Here is a 19,204-nt window from a genome sequence, read left to right as displayed (position 1 = left end):
AAGTCAAAGAAGCGCTGCCTGAAGATTTTTTTATTTTGGCATAATTTTACTTTCCATGTATGGCTATGTATGCATCTATAACTTGTGTATATACACACTTCATATGTGCTGGTAGCAGTTGAGAAATATATTTCTGAAATCATTTAAGGAAGTTTACATTAATACTTTAATTAATTAATTTGGCAAGGGACTAGAGCACACCCTACTGGCCAGTTAATAGGAAATACAGCATTTGCCTCAGACAAAAATGCTTAAATGATTAAACTTGGAGCTAATGTCAGATTCACGCCTATAAGAAGCCTGAAATTATCTTGAAAATACCTAGAATGGGGTTCTAAATGAATAAATCTATAAGACACTAAAGAATTCTAGCAGGTGTAGCAATGGGATGGAATTAGAAATACAATATCCACCAATAGCACTGGATATTTGAAAGGTGGCTCAATGAAAAACAACTACAAAAGAAGCCTCTCCAAAACTCATACTAAGATAAAGTAATTAAATCTTGTCTCTAACACATAAACCAGTGCACTAATAAATTCCAATCAGGCCATTCAGTCTTCTCACAGGCTGTATATCCTGCATATATACATATAGATGTATATATGCATATATATAATCCTTTTAGGGGAAAATCCAGGAATTAGTATTTCCAATAGGAAGGAAAACACAAAATGTTGCAAAGAATCTTTCTGTGCTATTTTTCAAATGGCTCTGAAGGTTGAAAACTTAGCAGAAGCCTCTCTGTCTGTGGTCTTTCTCATGGGTGATTGAGCAATTAGCAACATGCAGGTCTTAAAGTAACCAGAGTTTATTGGATATATATATATACATATATATACATATATACACACACACATATACATATATTTGTTAGGTGTATCCTCGTGCATGGTTGTTCCTAAGACAGTACAGCCCACTGACCTCCAAGAAATGTAATTCGTCTATCATTTTTGTATTTTTATTGCACACTTAGTGACAGACTAGTAAAAAGAAGAGCACCGCATACATTGTTATCATGGATAGACAGAAATAAAGGCCTAGAACCAGTAGATGAATGTAAAGTGTCTTACTTTAAAATATTTCTTTATAAACAAAGTGGAAACACACAACACTTATAATCAAGAATGGGAAATAAAGCTGTGGCTCAAGCAGCAGAGTGCCAAACTTGAGTTAAAAAAAAAAAAAAAGCCAAGTGAGAACTTGAGGCCCTGAGTTCAAGTCCCATACCAGGATAAGAGAAGAGACACAAAAATGTGTATACTCATTCACAGGACTCTTTTATTTCATAGTATTCCACATAAAATAAAAATATAGACTTGATACGGTTCCTGTCCAGCATACTCACATGACTGAGAGGACAGAGGGGGTAATGTCCTCGGGAGAAGTGTCTGCAACTCTCAGCTTGCTGAGCTGAAACCTCAGGCTTGTTGTTGCTCTAAGGACAGTTCCTCCTATCCTGAAAGAAGAGTGAATGCAGAATCGCAATATGGGTCAATATAATGCAAGATTAGTATGTTAGATGTTACGTTCAAGATCTACTTTTTAAAATCAGCTCATAGAAATTCCTTGGGGAATGGCTTCAACAGTACATGAACTGTAAGAGATGTTAAAAAAAACACCAACATTTTTCTTCCTAATTGGAGACAATTTGAAACAACTTAGGTGTGGGGAAAAGAGAATGTTTTTCTCTAAATCTCTAATCTACTGTTTGAATCTGTTACAGGTCAACAAATCAGTACTGGATAAAGTAATATGCTGGTTATCTCATGTTGCTTAGTGTTTTCATTTTAAACTCTTCCCCCCCCCCCAAACTCTACAGCATTGTTGACATACCAATGTTATTATAAAATATCACCTAGACTATTAGATGAAAGATTTGTGGGATGTACATTTTAATTCCTCCACCGCGAAAAGAACATTATTATATGAATATAATTGTAAGCTATATTCTGTACAAACTACCAGCTGTAACTTTTTTCCCTTAAAAATGAATACATCAAACATTTTGCAAGTTAAAAGTAGTTCCAAAGAGATAAGCCAGATAACATATTACTCTTGATTGTGTGTCTATGACTTTTGATAACTTCCCCCCAAACGTTAGCACATCATTCAACTACTAGTCCATGGTGAGTATCCTGTTGATCTTCTTTCTCTGAAGAAGGGGTGTGTTTGATGGTTGCTCTGGTGATTATCGTTGTTTTATGAATAGGGGAATGTACAAGCATGCCAATAAGGCCAAAGCACATATTACAACGTAGTGTGATGGCTAGACATGGCCTTACTAGGGTTCCTTTCTGATATGAGTGGAGCACATCTAGGTCCTTATTCAAGACATGTCTGACTGATAATTTTGAAAGGGTCTCCCTGGCAGATGGTCTTTTCTACACTGGCAACAGTATATGGGTAAACTGAACAACAAAAATAAAGGAGGTGTGAAAGTGGCCAGATCTGTGTGTGTATGTGACTTTAAATACCTAGTTAAATCAATAAGTGTGACTAGTATCCATAAATCTTAAACAATACTAAACGAATGGCAATATTTAAGAGGCTGGGCTAAGCGAACTGACATGTATATAGCATAGGTGTGAAAACGAGCCAGCAAGCCCGGAGGCCAGAACCAATCCCTCTGAAGGAAAAGAAGGGCAGCCACTTTCTCTGAATTCAACCCGTGTGGATCCTGTCACTGAGGGTGGGCAAACTGTTTGGAATTTGGCGCTAAAGGCCTGGAACTCAAAAGCAGACCTTTGAATTAAATTTGAAAGGATGTAAGCTCATCAAAGGGGAGAGCGGCAAAAACCGTCCCGAGGGGCACGTGTTAATAGTTAACCGGGTAATGAGGCCAGGGCGCACCGCGTCGGCGAAACGGCCCGGAGAACCCCACCCCCGGGCCGCCGGGGCGGGAGGGCGGGCTGGGCGCGGGAGGGGGGCTCCGCGGCCCGCCGCCTCCGGACTCGGACTACTCTCGCTTTGTTATCATTGGCCTTATTTACCTTACGGTTAAACTATAAGCCCAGCTTGCATCACCGGCTCCCCGGACCTCCGGCGGGACCCGCGCGCGGCTCGGGCCGGGGCCCGGGGTGCACCAGGTGGAGGCCCCCCGCCGTCGCACAAGCCGGGACGGGGGGGCGGGGCGGGGGGGCTCCCCGGCTCCCTCGTGCCCTCACTGTCACACCCTCTCCCTCACAGTCACGCCACTGACCCCCCCCCTCGTCCCTGTCCCCCTCCACCCCCCTCACCATCCCCCAGGCACCCCTCACCGAGCCCCCGCCCCTCACTCCCCCGCCCCCCACCCCCCACCCCCCCTCTCCTCTCTCCCTCCCTCCCCAGTTTCCAGGCCCACCTGCCCAGCGGCGGCCCTGAGAAAAGCACGCAAGACCCTTCCCCAGGCTGCCGGTGCGCGAGGCGGGGCCGCCCGCCGACCTCCGAGGACCACGCGGAGTCAGCGGGTGGGCAGAGAAGCCCGCGGCCGGCCCCGCGTCGCCTCCCTCAGGACGCCGGCCACGCCGGCGCGACGCCGCGACGGACCCGCGCGAACGCTTCCGTCGCGGCATCGCCCCTTTAAGCAGCTCGCCGCGCGGATTGGCTGCGCCGAAGGGGCGGGGCGGAGAGCGTCTACGTCACGCTCCGCTTCTTATAAATAGGGGCGGCACGGCCGCGGCACCGGCGGCCGAGTGCGAGGCTGAGAGCGAGCCATTGCGATCTGCGGCGGACGAGCGAGCGGGCGCGGCGGCGGGGCGAGCGGCGGGGCGCCTGCGCGATGTCTGGGCCCCGGAGCCCCCGGCGCTGAGCCACCGGGACGGACATGCGCGGGAGGGCGCCGCGGGGCAGCCGCCGCTCCGGGGGTAAGGGGCCTGGCGCGGAGCGGGGGTGGGGCGGACGGAGCGCGGCGGCGCCCGCCTCTCGCGGCCCCCCGCGTCGGGCGGCTCCGGGACGCGGAGGGCGCGGGACCCGGGGGTCGGGGCCCTAGGGAAGGAGGGACTGGACCCACGTCCGCCGCGCCGCGCCGCGCCACTTGAGCGGAGGACCGAGTCCGGGGCGGCCCCGGCCAGGACGCGGGGGAGGGGGGGAGAGCGGCGCGGCTCCCCCGCCCGCCTCGGTGCCGCCGCTCCCGCCGGGGCCACGCACCCGGGACGCCGGCCTGCGGGGCGGCGGGAACGGAGGGCGCGGGGTTCCGTCCTTTCGGCCCGCGGCCGCGCTCTCGTCGGCCGCAGCCGCAGCCCTGCGCGGGCGGCGTCGGTGGGAAGCCGCCGGGAGCCCGCGGGTGGCCCGTCGCGGGCGGCACCGGTTCGGTCGCCGGCAGCCTCCGGCCCCCCGCTTGACCTCGGCGCCGGTGGTCATTTCCCCGGTGCGTGTTTGCTAAACTCACCCGAGGTGTTCCCGGTCTTTCGGGGGGTGGGGGGGCCCTTCCTCCGGGAAGCGGGATTCTCGGCTTCCCAAAGAATGGCACTGCAGAATTACGTGTTCATACGTAATGCTTCTTGGGAATTTTCGTTGATTTATTCGTGTATCACATCCTTGCACAAATTGGATGACTCCTCGGCCACGATAGGTGCTGTATTGGTGCTTGCTGGACTGAATCTTTATTAGGATTTCATCATTGCTTGAAAGAAACCAGCCTCTTACCTGATAAAAATGTGAATAGATTGTTAGTCATAAACTTAAGTGCAGTCAGAATAGAGACTGTAGCTTTAAAAGAGATGTGTTGGTGACTGGCGGTACACCTGCACCACAGGTAGGGCAGGACTGGTTTCTAGGCAACTGTCAGGGGTGAAGAAAGGTGAGGTATAAATTGCTTTTTTTTTTTTTTTTTTGCCTTCTGGAGAACAAGTGTTCTGCAAAGTTTTAAGCTGCTATAAACCTGTAAGGATGTAGTAGGTAGACTTTTATTGTAGACTAAAACATGTAAACTGCCTGTACCTAGACCTGCATTAAAAAAAAAAAAAAAGAAGCAGGACTTACGTAATTATACCATTTTAAGAGACATTTTGTTTAAACAGAGACCAAAGGTAATCTAGGTCCCTCTGTCAGCAAAAATTAAGGTAAAAGAAGAAGGTGCTGACTGTGGTTGATTGTATGTCATCCTCCCCTACCTTTCTAGAAGAGTGAAGAGAAATTCACCGAGGCTTCCTTCAGGCACCATCCTTCCCTCCTTCCTGCAGAGGTGTATTTACCTGGATGTTCTAGTGAGCACTTGCTAGTGGGTGATAGAAACCTTGAGCCAACAGTGTAGAACCTGGCAGATATATTAGATGGGAAACTCCTTAAGGGCAGGAACTGGGCCATGTTCAGCTTTTATCTTCTGCAGCCAGCACACAGTTCGTGTTGATAAATAAATGCATGAAAGCATGTTCTACATTTTAAGGCTCAGCAGGATTGGATCAGTCACTGATAAGCAAATCTGTGGGCATTTTTATGGCTGTTATGAAATGCCGAAATTATTCACATTTTTGGCAGGCAACACATTGTTTCTCCTGCTTTCTTTACTACTATTTTTTTCTACTTTAAAGTTCACAATAGATGCTGGTCACCCTTTTGTGAGATTTAATTATGTTACAGTCTTGAGTTTTGTATGAAAATAACTTGTCATTACTGCTTCTCAGAAGTTGAACTAGATAATACTTCCTTTCTGCTCATACTAATGGTAGCTTTTAAAAGCCAGTTGCCTAAATTACAGGTACAGTCTAACATGCTTGAAACTGACCTGATTGTCAACATACCATCAAGTTGCTTTAGAAAGGTGTGCAGAGGAGGGGAAGGTGGTGCCCGGGGTAATTCCAGGACTTTGAATGTCATTGGCTCCTTCTACCAGAGCAGCAACTTGGCCCTTAATCTCATCTAAATAAATATGGATGGTGGATCGGTACCTCATCATCAGAACACCCTTTCGCATCCTTTGCAGGTGTTTGGCCAGGCTTTATAAAAGCTAATGAATAACCAACTCACTAGGTAAACACAGCCCAGTTGTGGTATTCTGGTATTATTTGCACAGGATAAACACATGCCTTGTATGGGCAGATAGTGCAGGGGAGTTTCAGGGTCCTAAACCTAAGTTCAGCTTAACAGAGGGTTTGTATGAAGGTTGAGAAAGGTTACCATGGGCTTCCAATTTCAAAAGGTGAGAGGAATAAAGATTGTGAGATGTGGAGTCTTCATTGCTATTGTAGGCAAGTTTATACCCTAATTTGGCAATATTACTAAAAAATCTGTCTTCTAGGCCTCAGTAGATATATGTATATATGTATATATATATACACACACACATATATATAGTGGAGATATATATATGTTAGTGGAGATGTATATATAGTGGATATATACATAGTGTGTGTGTGTGTGTGTGTGTGTGTGTGTGTGTGTGTATGTATTTGGGCTACATTCATTCGTGTCCTTTCAACCAGGACATAGTAGGATGGTGTGGATGAAAAGGCATTGTCCAAAAGCCTCCATTGATAGCCTACAGATAAGAAACTTGCCTGGTTACAGATTGGGCTCAGAATCCGTAGTAATGTCTGTACTGTCCGGTGGATATGGAAGGTTCTCTCATTCTTCTCAGGACTGCCTTTTTCATCCTGTAGAAATACATTTGAGAGTCACCCACCCCGTGACCTTTAACCACCTGTGAGCATGCCCTCCTTTGCATCCTTATCCCAACACGGTGCCCTGCTGTTGCCTTGGAAGTTACCACGGTCTGAAATGTCCAAAATTGTCTGCTGACTTATTCATCATCTCACATCCTTGTGGGGTGCAAATATCCATCATCAGACATCAGCCAGGTCTCTCTTTCACCTAGCATAAGTTCTAGTCCAGAGCAAGCACCTTATCTGTGAAAAGAATTCATCTTGCACTCTCAATCCAAGCCGAACCCTGGTCTCTGCAGTTGGCTGGCTTAGGTTTCAAGACTCTCACTCAACCTCCCTTTGCTTTGCTTTCTCCATTATTAGCAAGAATGTGAGAGGAGAATGAAGGTTGTTTCCTCAAATGAGCACATAAGAGAGAGTGCAGTGGGGAGGATGCTGGCAGAGAGATGGGCAGAAGAGCCCTGGCCAGACTTCCTCATTTGCAAGATGGAGACTATAATTCCTGCCTCTTCCCAGAGCAGTGGTGTGGGGATTGGGTGGGATGATGTGGTAGTTTGTAGTGTGCTTTCCAAATGTAAGGTGTTCCAGGTCTTTTAAGAGAGCTGGGTTATAATGCTGTCATTGGAACCCATGCTGTGAGACTGGTGCACCAGTGGCTTACACCTATAATCCTTGCTTACTCAGAAAGCTGAGAGATCTGAGCATTGAAGTTTGAAGCCAGTCAGGGCAAGAAAGTCCATGAAACTCTTATCTCCAGTTAGCCAGCAAAAAAAGCCTGAAGTGGAGCTGTGGCTCAAGTGATAGATTGCTGGCCTTGAGCAAAAATCTCAAGGACAAGTGAAGACAAGACTCTACCAGTGGCAGGGGAATGGTGTCAAGGTGGTGGTGTGTTGACAGTGGTCATCAAAGGTCAGATTGATACCTCAGCCCATCCATTTTAGATACACAGGTCAACTGTACAATTATTAATTGGAAAATTTGAGCAAGTTGAAATAAAATCAACTTTCATAGGCTACAAGTTACTTAAAAGCTGTTACCCAAAATAGTGTATGTAAGTATATCCTAGACAGCAGGTTGTATACTAGCTTATTCTTATCCCACCAGTTGAAAAGCCTGAGAGCTGCTAAGAGAGGCAGTGGTGTAAGTCCTTGCCTAGAGGGTGAGGTAGATCAGTACCCAGGAGGCACTGAGAGCAGCAACTGGTGCTCACTGGTGGCCAATGGGTGCTGGCTGTTATTAATCATTACATATTAATTGTAGCAATCCAGAGTTGACCATTGAGAGACTTAAATGCTTATTAAATTCAAAGCTTAAAAGACTCACTTCCCATCATTATACCATTGTACTCATTGTTATTACAACAGAATTCATAGATCTTTCAGAGTCTATTATGTGTGTATGTCAGAAAGGAGTGAATTTTTCCATCCTGTGTCTGTATAGTAATGTATATATATATTAGGCATGTGTATATATGCACACATATGAAATACAAGTGTGTATATTTACATATATACTATCTGACATTTTAGCCATTTTACGTATGTATGTGTACATGTGTACATGCAGCTGTGTTCTGTTGGAAAAGTACAGCTGACAGAAGAATTCATTCCTGCTGCCCTACTTGTATTCTGTACAACACTAAAATCATGTGGGACTAGGTGAATCAAAAGATAATTGATTATTGTACTTGAGGGAGTGGGGGTTTTCTTAGCTTGTTGGTTCTTACAATTCTTAGCTGAAAGGTTTCCAAATTATTGATAAAGTGATATCATTTCATTTTGGCTTTTTTTTTCCTACTCAGAGCTGAGGACCAAGTTCAAGGCCTTGTACTTGCCAGGAAGTGCTCTTCAACTGTGCTAAATCTTTACCCAGCCCCTGTCATTTCATTTTGACAATCCGAAGCTAATTTTCCTCACCAGCTACAGATGGGCGTTTGTTCCGTGTTGGTGTATTTGAGGGGTTTCTAAAGAGTGTGACGCATACACAGGTGCAGGTGTCACTTTTTACCTTACTAGTCTTCAATTTAATATCCATTGAAACCCCTGAGTTTTGCTTGAATTCATGGATGAGCACTTTAATAAAGCATCTTTGCATTTAACTTAAAGGTATCTCTCTCCGTGATACAGTGAAGGATATTTTGCCTCATTGAATGATGTATGAATTGGGAACTTGGTTTTTGAGAAATCTGTGCAAATTGTCCTTTTGCAAAGTTTATAGAGAGAAACGGACTAGAACATGACATTCCATGATTTTAGATCCTTCTTTGTAAGCATCATAATTACTGAATATGCCAATGAATGTCATATCAGAACATTTTTCCAGAGTATTAGTAAGATTAATGGCAAAGAAGAATGTTTAATGTGTCAAATAATCTGGTTATAGTCTTTTAGACTATCACAATAAAATTAGTGAGGGCTTTCCCATTTTTATCAAAGGTGACACTTAAGGTCACTACTCAAGAAGGCTGAGATCTGAGGTTCACCGTTTGAAGCCAGCCTAGGCAGGAAGGTCCATGAGACTCTTCTCTCCAATTAACAAGCAAAAAGCCAAAAGTAGAGCTCTGGCTCAAGAGTAGAGTGCTAACCTTGAGCAAAAGAAGCTCAGGGACAGTGCCCAGGCCCTGAGTTCAAGCCCCAGGACTGGCCGTGTATACTTAGGAGGATCTAAAATGGTGTCATGTGTCATGTTTCCAGGCAGTTCCTTTGTATGAATTTACATCTTCCGTGGTCATGGAAGGAGCTATGTAGACAATTGTTAAACGTGGCTGAAAAGACCATTTATCACTCTGAATAAACAGAAATCAGGTTCTAAAACCAGATTGAAAGAAGGAAGTTACATCACACTCTTAAATAAGGAAGCACTGGGCAGAGCTGGGTGAGTTGTAGGACAAAAATGCGCCCCTCCCCCTCTGTGGATTGCTCCTGAGATTTATTCATGAGATCTGTGGCCAGGTAAGCATATCTAGGTTACTGCCTTAAGGTAGGCCAGTGTGTATGTGCCAGTGAGAAAGACTGAATAGTTTCAGAGACTTCTAAACCAAGGTGTAAGACTTACCTTAAGAAAGGGGTACAGTTTGCTTTTGGTGTAACCTTTTTCTTTTTTGAGAGGAAGAATAGCTTTAAATTTAGGAGTAGAAACATAGTAGGTACATTCTAGTTCAAAAGGAATAATGTGAAAGAAAAGGTTAACGTCATTGTTTCAGAAAGCACCCTTAGCACTTGGTCCACTGAGTTCAAACCCCTCCTCCAAAAAGATACTCTCCTAATTGTACACAGTTACAGGAGCCAGTTGGGAACATTTTGCTCTTAACTATGGAAGCTTAATTTCTTTTACTCAGCCTGAAAACTCTGCACTTTGTACTTTAGGAATAAATTCAGATGTCCTAGGTTGTTTCGTCATTATTGGGCACTCATCACCCCCAAATTTAGTTTTAAAAATGAGGTGAGTATTTTCTTGGTATCCATTGAGATGATTAGCAGTAACTGCTGCACAGTGACCCCATCCCATTCCAGAAGATTTGCAGGTGGAGTGGGAACCGGGCACAGGCCAGAGTAGCCCAGGACCAGACAGCGCTGCTCTGGCTCCTCAGAAGAGGAGGCACAGAGAAGCTGGGCTGGGCTGCGGAGGTGGGCTCGGGAAGGCAGAGCTGTGGTGTGTAATGCACCAGGCGAGCAGCGCTTCTCTCAGAGCCTTTGCATTGGGTGCAGTTAAGGGATGTTGCATGGTTCCTACCAGACCCATGAGAGATGGGAACCAGTGACTGGGGGGACAGACAGTGGAGGAAGAGTGTGGACAGAGCGTGGAGCGGGCAGCGGAGAGGACGTCAGTTGGCCTTCACGCAGGCTGAAAGTCGAGGCTGGAGAGTGTGATCTTCCTGGTGCTGGAGCTGGAGGGGCACCGTGAGCGCAGGGAGGCGCGTGGGATGCCGGGGCGGTCCAAGTGCAGAGATGACCCGCAGACAGGAGGACGCGCAGAGCTGCAGCTGCAGCCAGCCTGCGGTCGGCGGCCCCTCAGGAGCTGTGTGTGGAGCTGAAGCCACAGGAGTGGGCTGGGCTCCAAGGCTCCCCAGAAACACCCCAGATGTTGCAGGTTGTGTTCCCCCCTTGAACTTAAAAAAGTCACATAAACAAAAAAATAGGGTTTGCAAGATTGGTGCTGAACTGCGCCTTTGACCTGCTGGGAGACAGGGCGGCCGCCCAGCCCGGGGCTGTCTGCGCCGGGGTCTAAACCGCGCCCCAAGCAGTGGGGTCCCATCGCCTTCCGTCCTCACGTTTCATAGCAGAATGCCATCTTGCATTTTGGGGAATACTGATTTTTCTTAGGCACTTTGTGTAACTGTAAAGTAGAACTACAGTTACAAGGACCTAGGTAAAATGTATAAACAGTCCAGCTGAGTAACTTGAGGCTGGCCAGATCGACTGCCCTCCCGCACAAGGGGGGGGGGGGCAGGCTGAATTCCGATTTTTAGAGACGTGATTTCCTAACCTCGGTTTTAGTTCTTCCAGCCCTGTGTCGTGAACATTTTGAATTATTTTCCAAAAGAAGAAAGCATGGTCATTTCTGTCGTCCTCTCTCCTCCCGCACAAGCAAGTAGGAAGTTGGGACAGTTTCATAACACAGCCCATTCACAATTCCCCATTGAAATCTGGAGGAAGGTCACCTTCCATGAATACACAAAGACACTATTGTGGGCAGAAGTGAGCTGGCTTAGTGAACACAATTCTTTTTATACTAAAAGAATTTTTTCCCCCCTTAGGAAAGCTAACAAGTAGGTGATTGAAACAATGAATAAAACTAACTTTTTCTAGAACATATAAATAATTTTAAAGTGAGCATTGGAATGGGAGTTTAGAATGGCGGGGCAGGCCCCACAGAGGCTCTGGTTACACAATCACCCTGCTGAGAGCTAGGATGGCGGGGGAGGCTGATACAGTAATTACTAGTAGTACTTGCTGGCTGGCCGGCAGGTGGGGGCTGGGCCTCCACAACCCCCTCCCTCCCCCCCCCACAGCATTTTCCTGTAATCTGGATGAACAATCTTCAAACGTGTGCTTTCAAACTACTTAAATACCATATTCTTCCTATCTTGCCTTTCATTTTCCTTTCCCTAGCATCCTGCCAGTGCTTGTGGGGCACTTAGAAGAGGCACAGTAAACTGCTGGGCTGAGTACACAGCAAGAGGCTGGCCAGCCAGCTTGTTAATTGCTTTCTAAATTCTTTAGGGCTTTACTTGATAGTACATAACATATTGGCTTCATTTCGTGAAAACTGGTCCTCAAAAGACCTTCCAGTAATTGAAGATTTTTAAAAGACAGATTATTTTCTTTATCAAATATCTTTAACAAGCGGAGTTAATAAAAAATAATTCTTGATGACTTGAAATAGTACTGTGAGTGTGTGTGCCCGCGCTTGTGCGTGGAATCTGCCTCACTTCACACAGTAGCTCAGAAGGAAGGGGAGGCGCAGGTTTGGCACTGGGGCTGGGCTTGGGTCCCTCAGCTGACACTAAAATTAACAAACCCTATCACCTTACCATCCCCACTTGCTTTTTAATATAGGGAAGACCAAATAAACCCTGCATTATTATTACTAATAATAATAACTTGAAAAAAGTATGCTTTTAAAATAGTATGCTTTTAAAACAGCATGCTTTCTGGGCTGGAAACATGGCTCCGGGGTAGGGCTCCTGCCTAGTGAGGAGCCCCGAGTTCAAAACCCGAGCAAGTCCTGCCAAAGGAACTGACCTAAAACCATGCCTTATGTACTGACTGCCCTCCATTCATACTGGTGTCCACGACAGGAAGTGGGCGCCCAAACCTTTACTTCTGAGGGCACTGCCTTTTCTGCAGAGCTCACTGTCCAGTAAGAGGCTACTGAATTTGTAGGTAAATAATGGATTTTAAGTTGTTCAGAAATGGTTTTTAAAAAATCCTATGTGCTTCAGGCACTGGTAGCTCACACTTGTTATCCAAGCTACTCAGGAGTCTGAGATCTGAGGATCGCTGTTCAAAGCCAGCCTGGGCAGGAACGTCCATGAGACTCTTACCTACAACAAATCACCAGGAAACCTGAAGTGGAGCTTTGGCTCAAGTAGTAACAGTAACAGCCTTAATAAAAAAGCTCAGGTACAGTGCCCAGGCCTTGAGTTCAAGCCCCACAACAAAAATCCTGTGTGCTTTCCATCTCCAGGAAGTGTGTCCTAGTTTTGGGGGGTGGGAGGGTATAGCACTTGGTAGATGTGCATGTGTATTTACTGAGACAGTATGGTAGTGTACACACCCCTGAAGGAGCTCAGCGTTACACAGACTGGCAAGTCGTGCCCTGTGTGCAGGGTTCATGGTTAGTGGAAGCACATGCCAAGTATCTGAACACCCATGTGTCTATGGCTTGAAAGTCAACTTTTCTAAAAGAGCTTTCAGGCCCCCCCCCCCCCCAGAGCTGGGACATGTGACGAGGGAGGGCTCCCCCACATTGAGGAGCCACCAGTTTTAAGAGACATGTACCCCACCTTACTGGAGAGCAAGACATGACTTACAGGGCACTGCACGGAGGGAACGTGAAGAAGGCACTTTGAGTTTGGCTTTGAAAGGAAGAACACGGTCCAGGCCCCTGCTCGACCTCGCACACTTGATTTTTACAGGATAAATGGATGCTAGCATCTTCAATATATAAATATTCCTTCCTCGGACAAGCAATAACTAGAGAATATGCGTTCTGTGGCCGGATGTGAAAGAGAATCCAAAGGGGCTGCAGGGCGGTGGGCAGGGCGCTGTAGGCTCTTCATGAGGCATCGGTGAACAACAGTTGTGCAGTAGGAAATGCGATGCTTTCTGAAATGACGTGTTTTTTGAGACAGTCTCACTGGCATGAAATGACTTGTTTAGTTTGGGAAAAATGAGCAAGATTCACAAGTGTTTCCTACTCAGCCATGCCTGAGGTGTGTCTAGTGTGCGAGAGGAGGTGTTTCGAAGGCCAGTGTGACTTGTGCGGCCCTGAGGCTGTGGAGTTAGATATCTCAAGGTTTGGGATTGGTAGCTTTTTTTTTTCTTCAATGGTTTGAGTGCCCAGAAGTGAGAATTGAGCAGAAGTCTCCAGCGGAACGTTTGCTTGCCGTTCCCAGCCCCACCAGCCGCCGCTGCCACCCCCATCCAGACCATCCCGAAGACACCGTTCTCTCTTCTTCATCCTCCAGGGAATGAAAGCTACTGGTTGACTTAAAACCCTTGGGCTTCACAAATTCGGAGACATCCCTTGGCGAGGCACAATGTCAGCAGCAGGAGTTGCCGCTCAGGAGATGCGGGTCCCATTAAAAACCGGATTTCTGCATAATGGCCAGGCCCTGGGGAGCATGAAGAGCTGCTGGGGCAGCCGCCCGGAGCTTGAAGAGTAAGTGGGAGCGGGCAGCGCTGTGTCGGCCGCGCGGGGCAGCGCGAGGGCCCGGCTTGAGGGTGACCAGGGTGTTCTCTGCTTTCAGTAACTTTCTAAGTATCGATCCAATCACCATGGCCTACAGTCTGAACCCTCCTGCTCAGGAGCGCCTCGCCGCCATGGGTATGTACTTGGGGAAGCTAGCCCCGGGCCGTGGGGTTGGCTTTGCCTTGTCCTCCTGCTCAGCTTGAAATGGGAAGCCAGAGCCAATTCCAACAACAGGCTGACCCCTAGCGGCAGCAGGCCCTGAAGCTAACTGAGCTTTCCTCACAGTGGGAACTGCACTCCCTTCCCTCCAGTCACTCACTGGTTCCCAAAGAGAACGAGCCACTTGCGGAAGTGTAATCTGAACATGAACAGTTAGCTAGTTCTGACCTGGGGGAAGCGAACTTCTAGAAACGTGGACACCATCTCCCACCAGTGTCTGTAGCATGGACTGCCTGAGTGGGAGCAGCTGGTGGGATTAAAGCTCAGAAGGCAGTGGTGTGTGTGTGTGTGTGTGTGTGTGTGTGTGTGTGCGCGCGCTCTCCGTGTGAACGTGTTAGGTTACGTGGGTTCTTGTGGAGAGCTGCTTCGCTGGCATGCCTGCGGCAGCGGCTCCATCCCCCCGGTGTTGGGGTGCACTGGCCCTGCAGCCCTGTCTCACCTCCTGCCCAGGGCGCCCCGTGTCATTGCATGTCCTACATGGCAAGGCTGGAGCAGCGCGGCACTCCCGTCAATTACGTGCTGCTCATCTCGGGTGACTTTTGCACACGTCACAGCACGGCCTGAGATGCGTGGGTGTGTGCCGCGCACACGTCCCAGCCAGACGCAGGAGATAATTTGTTCTTTGAACCAGATCACGTGCCCTTGCCACTCGTAGCTCTAATTACACCCGTGGTGGCTGCTTGGGTGTTTCGGGGTGACAGCACGTGGGCCCGCCCCCCAGCTTGGGTGGGGAGCTGGAGGGGCGGCGGGGCTGCGCGCCCCCGGCCCCCCTCCTCACGGTCCTCCTCGCTCTGACCCTCTAGGGCACGGCGCGCCCTCGGCTCCGGCGCCCAGGTCCGGCCTGCAGCCCTTCCTGCTGGCCCCGGGCGAGGGCCTGGGGCTGCGGGAGGAGGACGCGGTGGTGTGCGGCTTCCAGAAGCTCTCGGTGAGCGGGGTCTGCGCGCCCGCGCCTCCGCTCACGCCGCTCCGCGCCGGCCCGGGCCCCGCGTTCTCGGCCTGCGCCCCAGTGGGCGAGCGCGGCTCGCGGCCGCTGCCGCCGCTGCCGGTCCCGGAGGACCCCTGCGTGGACGCGGCCGACTGCGAGGTGGAGTTCCTCACCAGCTCCGACACGGACTTGCTGCTGGAGGGCGAGCGCGGCGCGCTCCTCCAGGCCGACCTCCCGGGCCGCCGCAGCTTCCGGGGCTGCGGCCAGATCAACTACGCCTACCTGGACACCCCGGCCACCTCGGCCGCGGACCTGCGCGCCGCCGACCCGCTCGACCCCCTCAGCCCCTTCGGCGGGGCGCCCAGCCCCTTCGGCGGGGCGCCCAGCCCCGACCCCGCACCGCCGCCGCAGGCCCACCGCCGCCTGCGGAGGTCTCACTCCGGGCCGGCCGGGTCCTTCCACAAGCCGACCATCCGCGTGTCCGGCTATGCGCACCGCGCCTCGCCCAACTCGGACGACGACAAGCCCGAGGTGCCCCCGAGGGTGCCCATCCCCCCGAGGCCCGCCAAGCCCGACTACCGGCGGTGGTCGGCGGAGGTGACCTGCAGCGCCTACAGCGACGAGGACCGGCCCCCCAAGGTCCCGCCCCGAGAGCCCCTGTCCCGCAGCAACTCCCGCACCCCGAGCCCCAAGAGCCTCCCGTCTTACCTCAACGGCGTCATGCCCCCCACCCAGAGCTTCGCCCCGGACCCCAAGTACGTCAGCAGCAAAGCCCTGCAGAGACAGAACAGCGAGGGCGCCGCCCACAAGGCGCCCTGCATCCTGCCCATCATCGAGAACGGGCGCAAGGTCAGCTCCACGCACTATTACCTCCTGCCCGAGCGGCCGCCCTACCTGGACAGGTACGAGAAGTTCTTCAGGGAGGCGGAGGAGAGCAGGCCCGCCACCCCCGCCTGCGGCGAGAAGCCCGACGCCAGGGCCAAGGCCGAGCCCGGTGGCCACGGGAAGCGCAAACACTTGTCCTATGTGGTGTCGCCCTAGCGCGGGTGGAGGGGCAGCGGTCACCCGGGCGTGGCTGAGGCCGCAGGATGAAGTGGCGGAACTCCCACCAAGGAAGGCGAGGAGCGATTGTGCGGTGCTGTTAGCCAGTCATCCCGTCTTCCCTGATGTTAGTGTTAGAGAAATGTCTATTCAAGTCTATAATTTAAAGATGTGATACTGGGGGGGGGGTATATGCCTACATTACACACCTGTGCATAAACGGGTATAACCGTACACCATAGCTGCAGGTTAACCCATTAGCCACTGTCTTGGAGTAATATATATTCCCAATAATGAAAACTCAGCTGGGAGAACTCCGGATAGGCTGAAAATTGAGCAAATGGAGGAAGAAAAACAGTATTGTTTAGATCAAAATCCTAACAAAATTACTTTTCACTTAGTACGTTTGAAGACTTCTGGCCTGTAGGCCCATGGTAGTTTGTTTCCTTTGTTTTTGCCAGTGGTCTTCTGGATCAGGGCAGGCCACGGGTTCCACGGCCGGTCCCCACCCGGACCCCTCGTGCCATCCGTGGCCTAAGCCAGCTCGAGGGCTCTTCATATGGAGGGAAGGGTAACTTCTTGGGCAACTGCGTTACCGCCTGGCCATGTCTCACAGGTTGACCGTGAGAGGGCGAGTCATTTCTCCTTCCTTGGGCTCCTGCCTGCTCCCGCCAGCGCCTGGCCGCAGGGGTGGCCGGAGGCCGCGGGGGCCGCCCGGGCTCGCCGACCGCCAGGGTGGGGCGTCCCAGAGCAGTAGCCGTGTGCTTGAGAGATGCCGAGTGGGGGTGTGTGTTGTGTTTGTTGTTGTTTTTTAGACTGTTAATAAACAAGTACGACACAAGCTGGACTTGTGTTGCTGGTTCCGATTCAGTATTTCCTGGAGATGGTTTGCTTTTTAAGTAAAACACTTCTGACCAATAGCACAGCACGTCTTAATGCCAGAGGCCACTTCAGCATCTTCCCGCTTTGAAACCTCCAGCCACTGCCTCCACCTCTCCACCGAGCAGCCGCTCGCCCGCCCCGCCTCCGTCCCGCCGCCACCCCACCCCCAGGGAGGCGAGCGCAGCCGCGGAAGGTGCTTGCTCCCAGACGTGGGGCTGGGCCGCCGTGCTCCCCCCGCTGTTTACAGTTGAAACTGCTGAATGAGGTTATTTGAGCTATTTAAAGCTTACTATATTTTAGTATGAACTAAATGAAGGTTTAAACATGCTTTAGAAAAATGCACTGATTTCTGCATTATGTGTACAGTATTGGACAAAGGATTTTATTCATTTTGTTGCATTATTTTGAATGCTGTCTTTTCATTTTAATAAAGTTATAATACTTATTTATGACACCTTTAATACTGTTTCTTGCCTAAACTCTTCTAAGTGTCTTTTTGACCCTGGGTAGCTGTATCACATTTGAGCCCTAGTAAGATTCGCTGACCTCTAATGCACAAGGGAGCTTACTGTCATTTTTGAAGTGGTCATCTGAGCGACCTTGAATATTATGCAACTGAGCAGCTGGGTTTTTGTTGTTGCTGTTTTGGTCATTTGCAGGGCTTGAACTCAGGGCCTGGGAGCTGTCCCTGAGCTCTTTTTGCTTAAGGTTAGTGCTCTGCCACTTTGCGCCACAGTGCCACTCCTGGTTTTCTGGAGATCAGTCTCTCACAGACTTCCTGCTCAGGCTGGCTTTGAACCACAGTCTCGGAGCTCAGCCTCCTGAGTAGCGGTTACAGTAACAGTTAAGGAAGTGGACTGGACTCTGGTGTTTGTGTGTGACGCCCGGACACCATGGTGGTGGGCTGGGCCCACACCCGGGTGGACAGCCTCTGTCACAGTTCTGCCACTAGGGCTGAGCTGCTCTGAGCTCTCTGTGCGGGAGGGAAGGCGCTTTGGCGGCCACACACCAGCCCTGAAGCACCGTTTCCGCACTCTAGATGACGCGGCCTGGGTGAGGGCCAGGCCAGGGCGCCAGCTGGTCGCCCTGACGGGCTGCGAAGCAGCACACTGTGGTATTGACAGAGAGGTGACCCAGGGCACCTGCCTCAGGGGACGGCAGTCAGGAGGTAACAAAGACCTCGCCATAAAGAAACCTCACCGTCATTGCGACCGGCTGCGAGACCGGATGGCCTTTTCCAGCAGCCACTGGAGGGAGGCGCCGTGCGAGCCAGAGGGCACACGCGGCCACAGGACCAGTCTCACTACAGAGGCCTACTGTGCAAAAACATACTAATGGGAGCCAGGGCCAGGGGACTGACCAATATGTATTTCGAATTTCACTATGTAGCAGGCGGCCATCGAAGTCATTCATGATCAGCCTCCTAAGTGCTGGGATTACAGGCGGGGACCACCATTCCTGGCCTCAAGGTTTGTCTTGACTATGTTGTGGGAAAGAGGAGCCAGCCTCAAGAGGATGTTTCTTCCCCGGCACCACAAAGGAAGTAACTAGAAACCAAGGAAGCCACCTCTGTAGGTCTGCTGCTTCGGGAATAAACGTGTGTCTCTTCGGAGGTGGTGGTGGCGATGCCAGAGAAAACTGCGGGCATGCTATCCCTGAGCTACACCTCCACCCGAGAACCAAAACACATGTTAAACTAGATCTTAATTTGGTTCTTAATTTCATCACCCACATTTCTCCAATGATAGCATCTTACATAACTACCCAAACCAAGAAATGTATAGTCACTTATTTAGAAAAAGCTACTATCAAAATGAACTTTGGGCCAGGCCCAGTAGTTGAGGCCTGGAATCCTAGCTACTCAGAAAGCGGAGATTCAGAGGATTAGCACTCAAAGCTAGCTCAGTCAGCAAAGTCTGCTAGAGCACATCTAATTAATCAGCAAAATTCTCTGTAAGAGGTAAGGTTCAAGTGGTCGAAGGCCAGCTGTGAGCCAGAAGCCAAGCAAGAGCAAGGCCTGGCCAGTAACTTAGAAATTAATTTAGGCATTGTTTAAAAAGAAAAGAAGCTAAAGAAACTTTTCTTTTTTTCTGGTCATCTGGCTTGAGATTGGGCCTGGACGCTGCCCCTCAGGGTTTTT

The 19,204-nt window shown here is 49.8% G+C and overlaps 1 protein-coding gene and 1 long non-coding RNA gene across 4 annotated transcripts in view; one reads left to right on the top strand and one right to left on the bottom strand.

The window, feature by feature from the left end:
• LOC125354532 overlaps positions 1–2,843 on the bottom strand; it is a 93,627-nt gene extending 90,784 nt beyond the window's left edge. For both annotated transcript variants that reach the window (XR_007211494.1, XR_007211495.1), the window contains exon 1: positions 1,349–2,843. This is a non-coding gene — a long non-coding RNA (uncharacterized LOC125354532). The remainder of the gene's footprint in view (positions 1–1,348) is intronic.
• Positions 2,844–3,663: 820 nt separating this feature from the next.
• Errfi1 (ERBB receptor feedback inhibitor 1) lies at positions 3,664–17,516 on the top strand. 2 transcript variants are annotated; one of them, XM_048350172.1, is made up of 5 exons: positions 3,664–3,845; positions 5,165–5,274; positions 13,774–13,967; positions 14,056–14,132; positions 15,020–17,516. In XM_048350172.1, exons 3-5 carry the CDS (start codon positions 13,846–13,848, stop codon positions 16,180–16,182), a joined length of 1,362 nt encoding a protein of 453 aa, XP_048206129.1. In that variant the 5' UTR covers positions 3,664–3,845; positions 5,165–5,274; positions 13,774–13,845; the 3' UTR covers positions 16,183–17,516. The 2 variants fall into 2 exon arrangements, with proteins under 2 accessions (XP_048206129.1, XP_048206128.1); XM_048350171.1 differs by lacking the exon at positions 5,165–5,274 and having other exon boundaries at positions 3,665–3,845.
• The last annotated feature ends 1,688 nt before the right edge of the window (positions 17,517–19,204 follow it).

This window comes from Perognathus longimembris, chromosome 7, assembly GCF_023159225.1.
Source record: "Perognathus longimembris pacificus isolate PPM17 chromosome 7, ASM2315922v1, whole genome shotgun sequence".
Taxonomy (NCBI): Eukaryota; Metazoa; Chordata; class Mammalia; order Rodentia; family Heteromyidae; genus Perognathus; species Perognathus longimembris.
The sequence above is the reverse complement of the archived record's forward strand: the minus strand, read 5'-3'. Positions and strand labels throughout refer to the sequence as shown.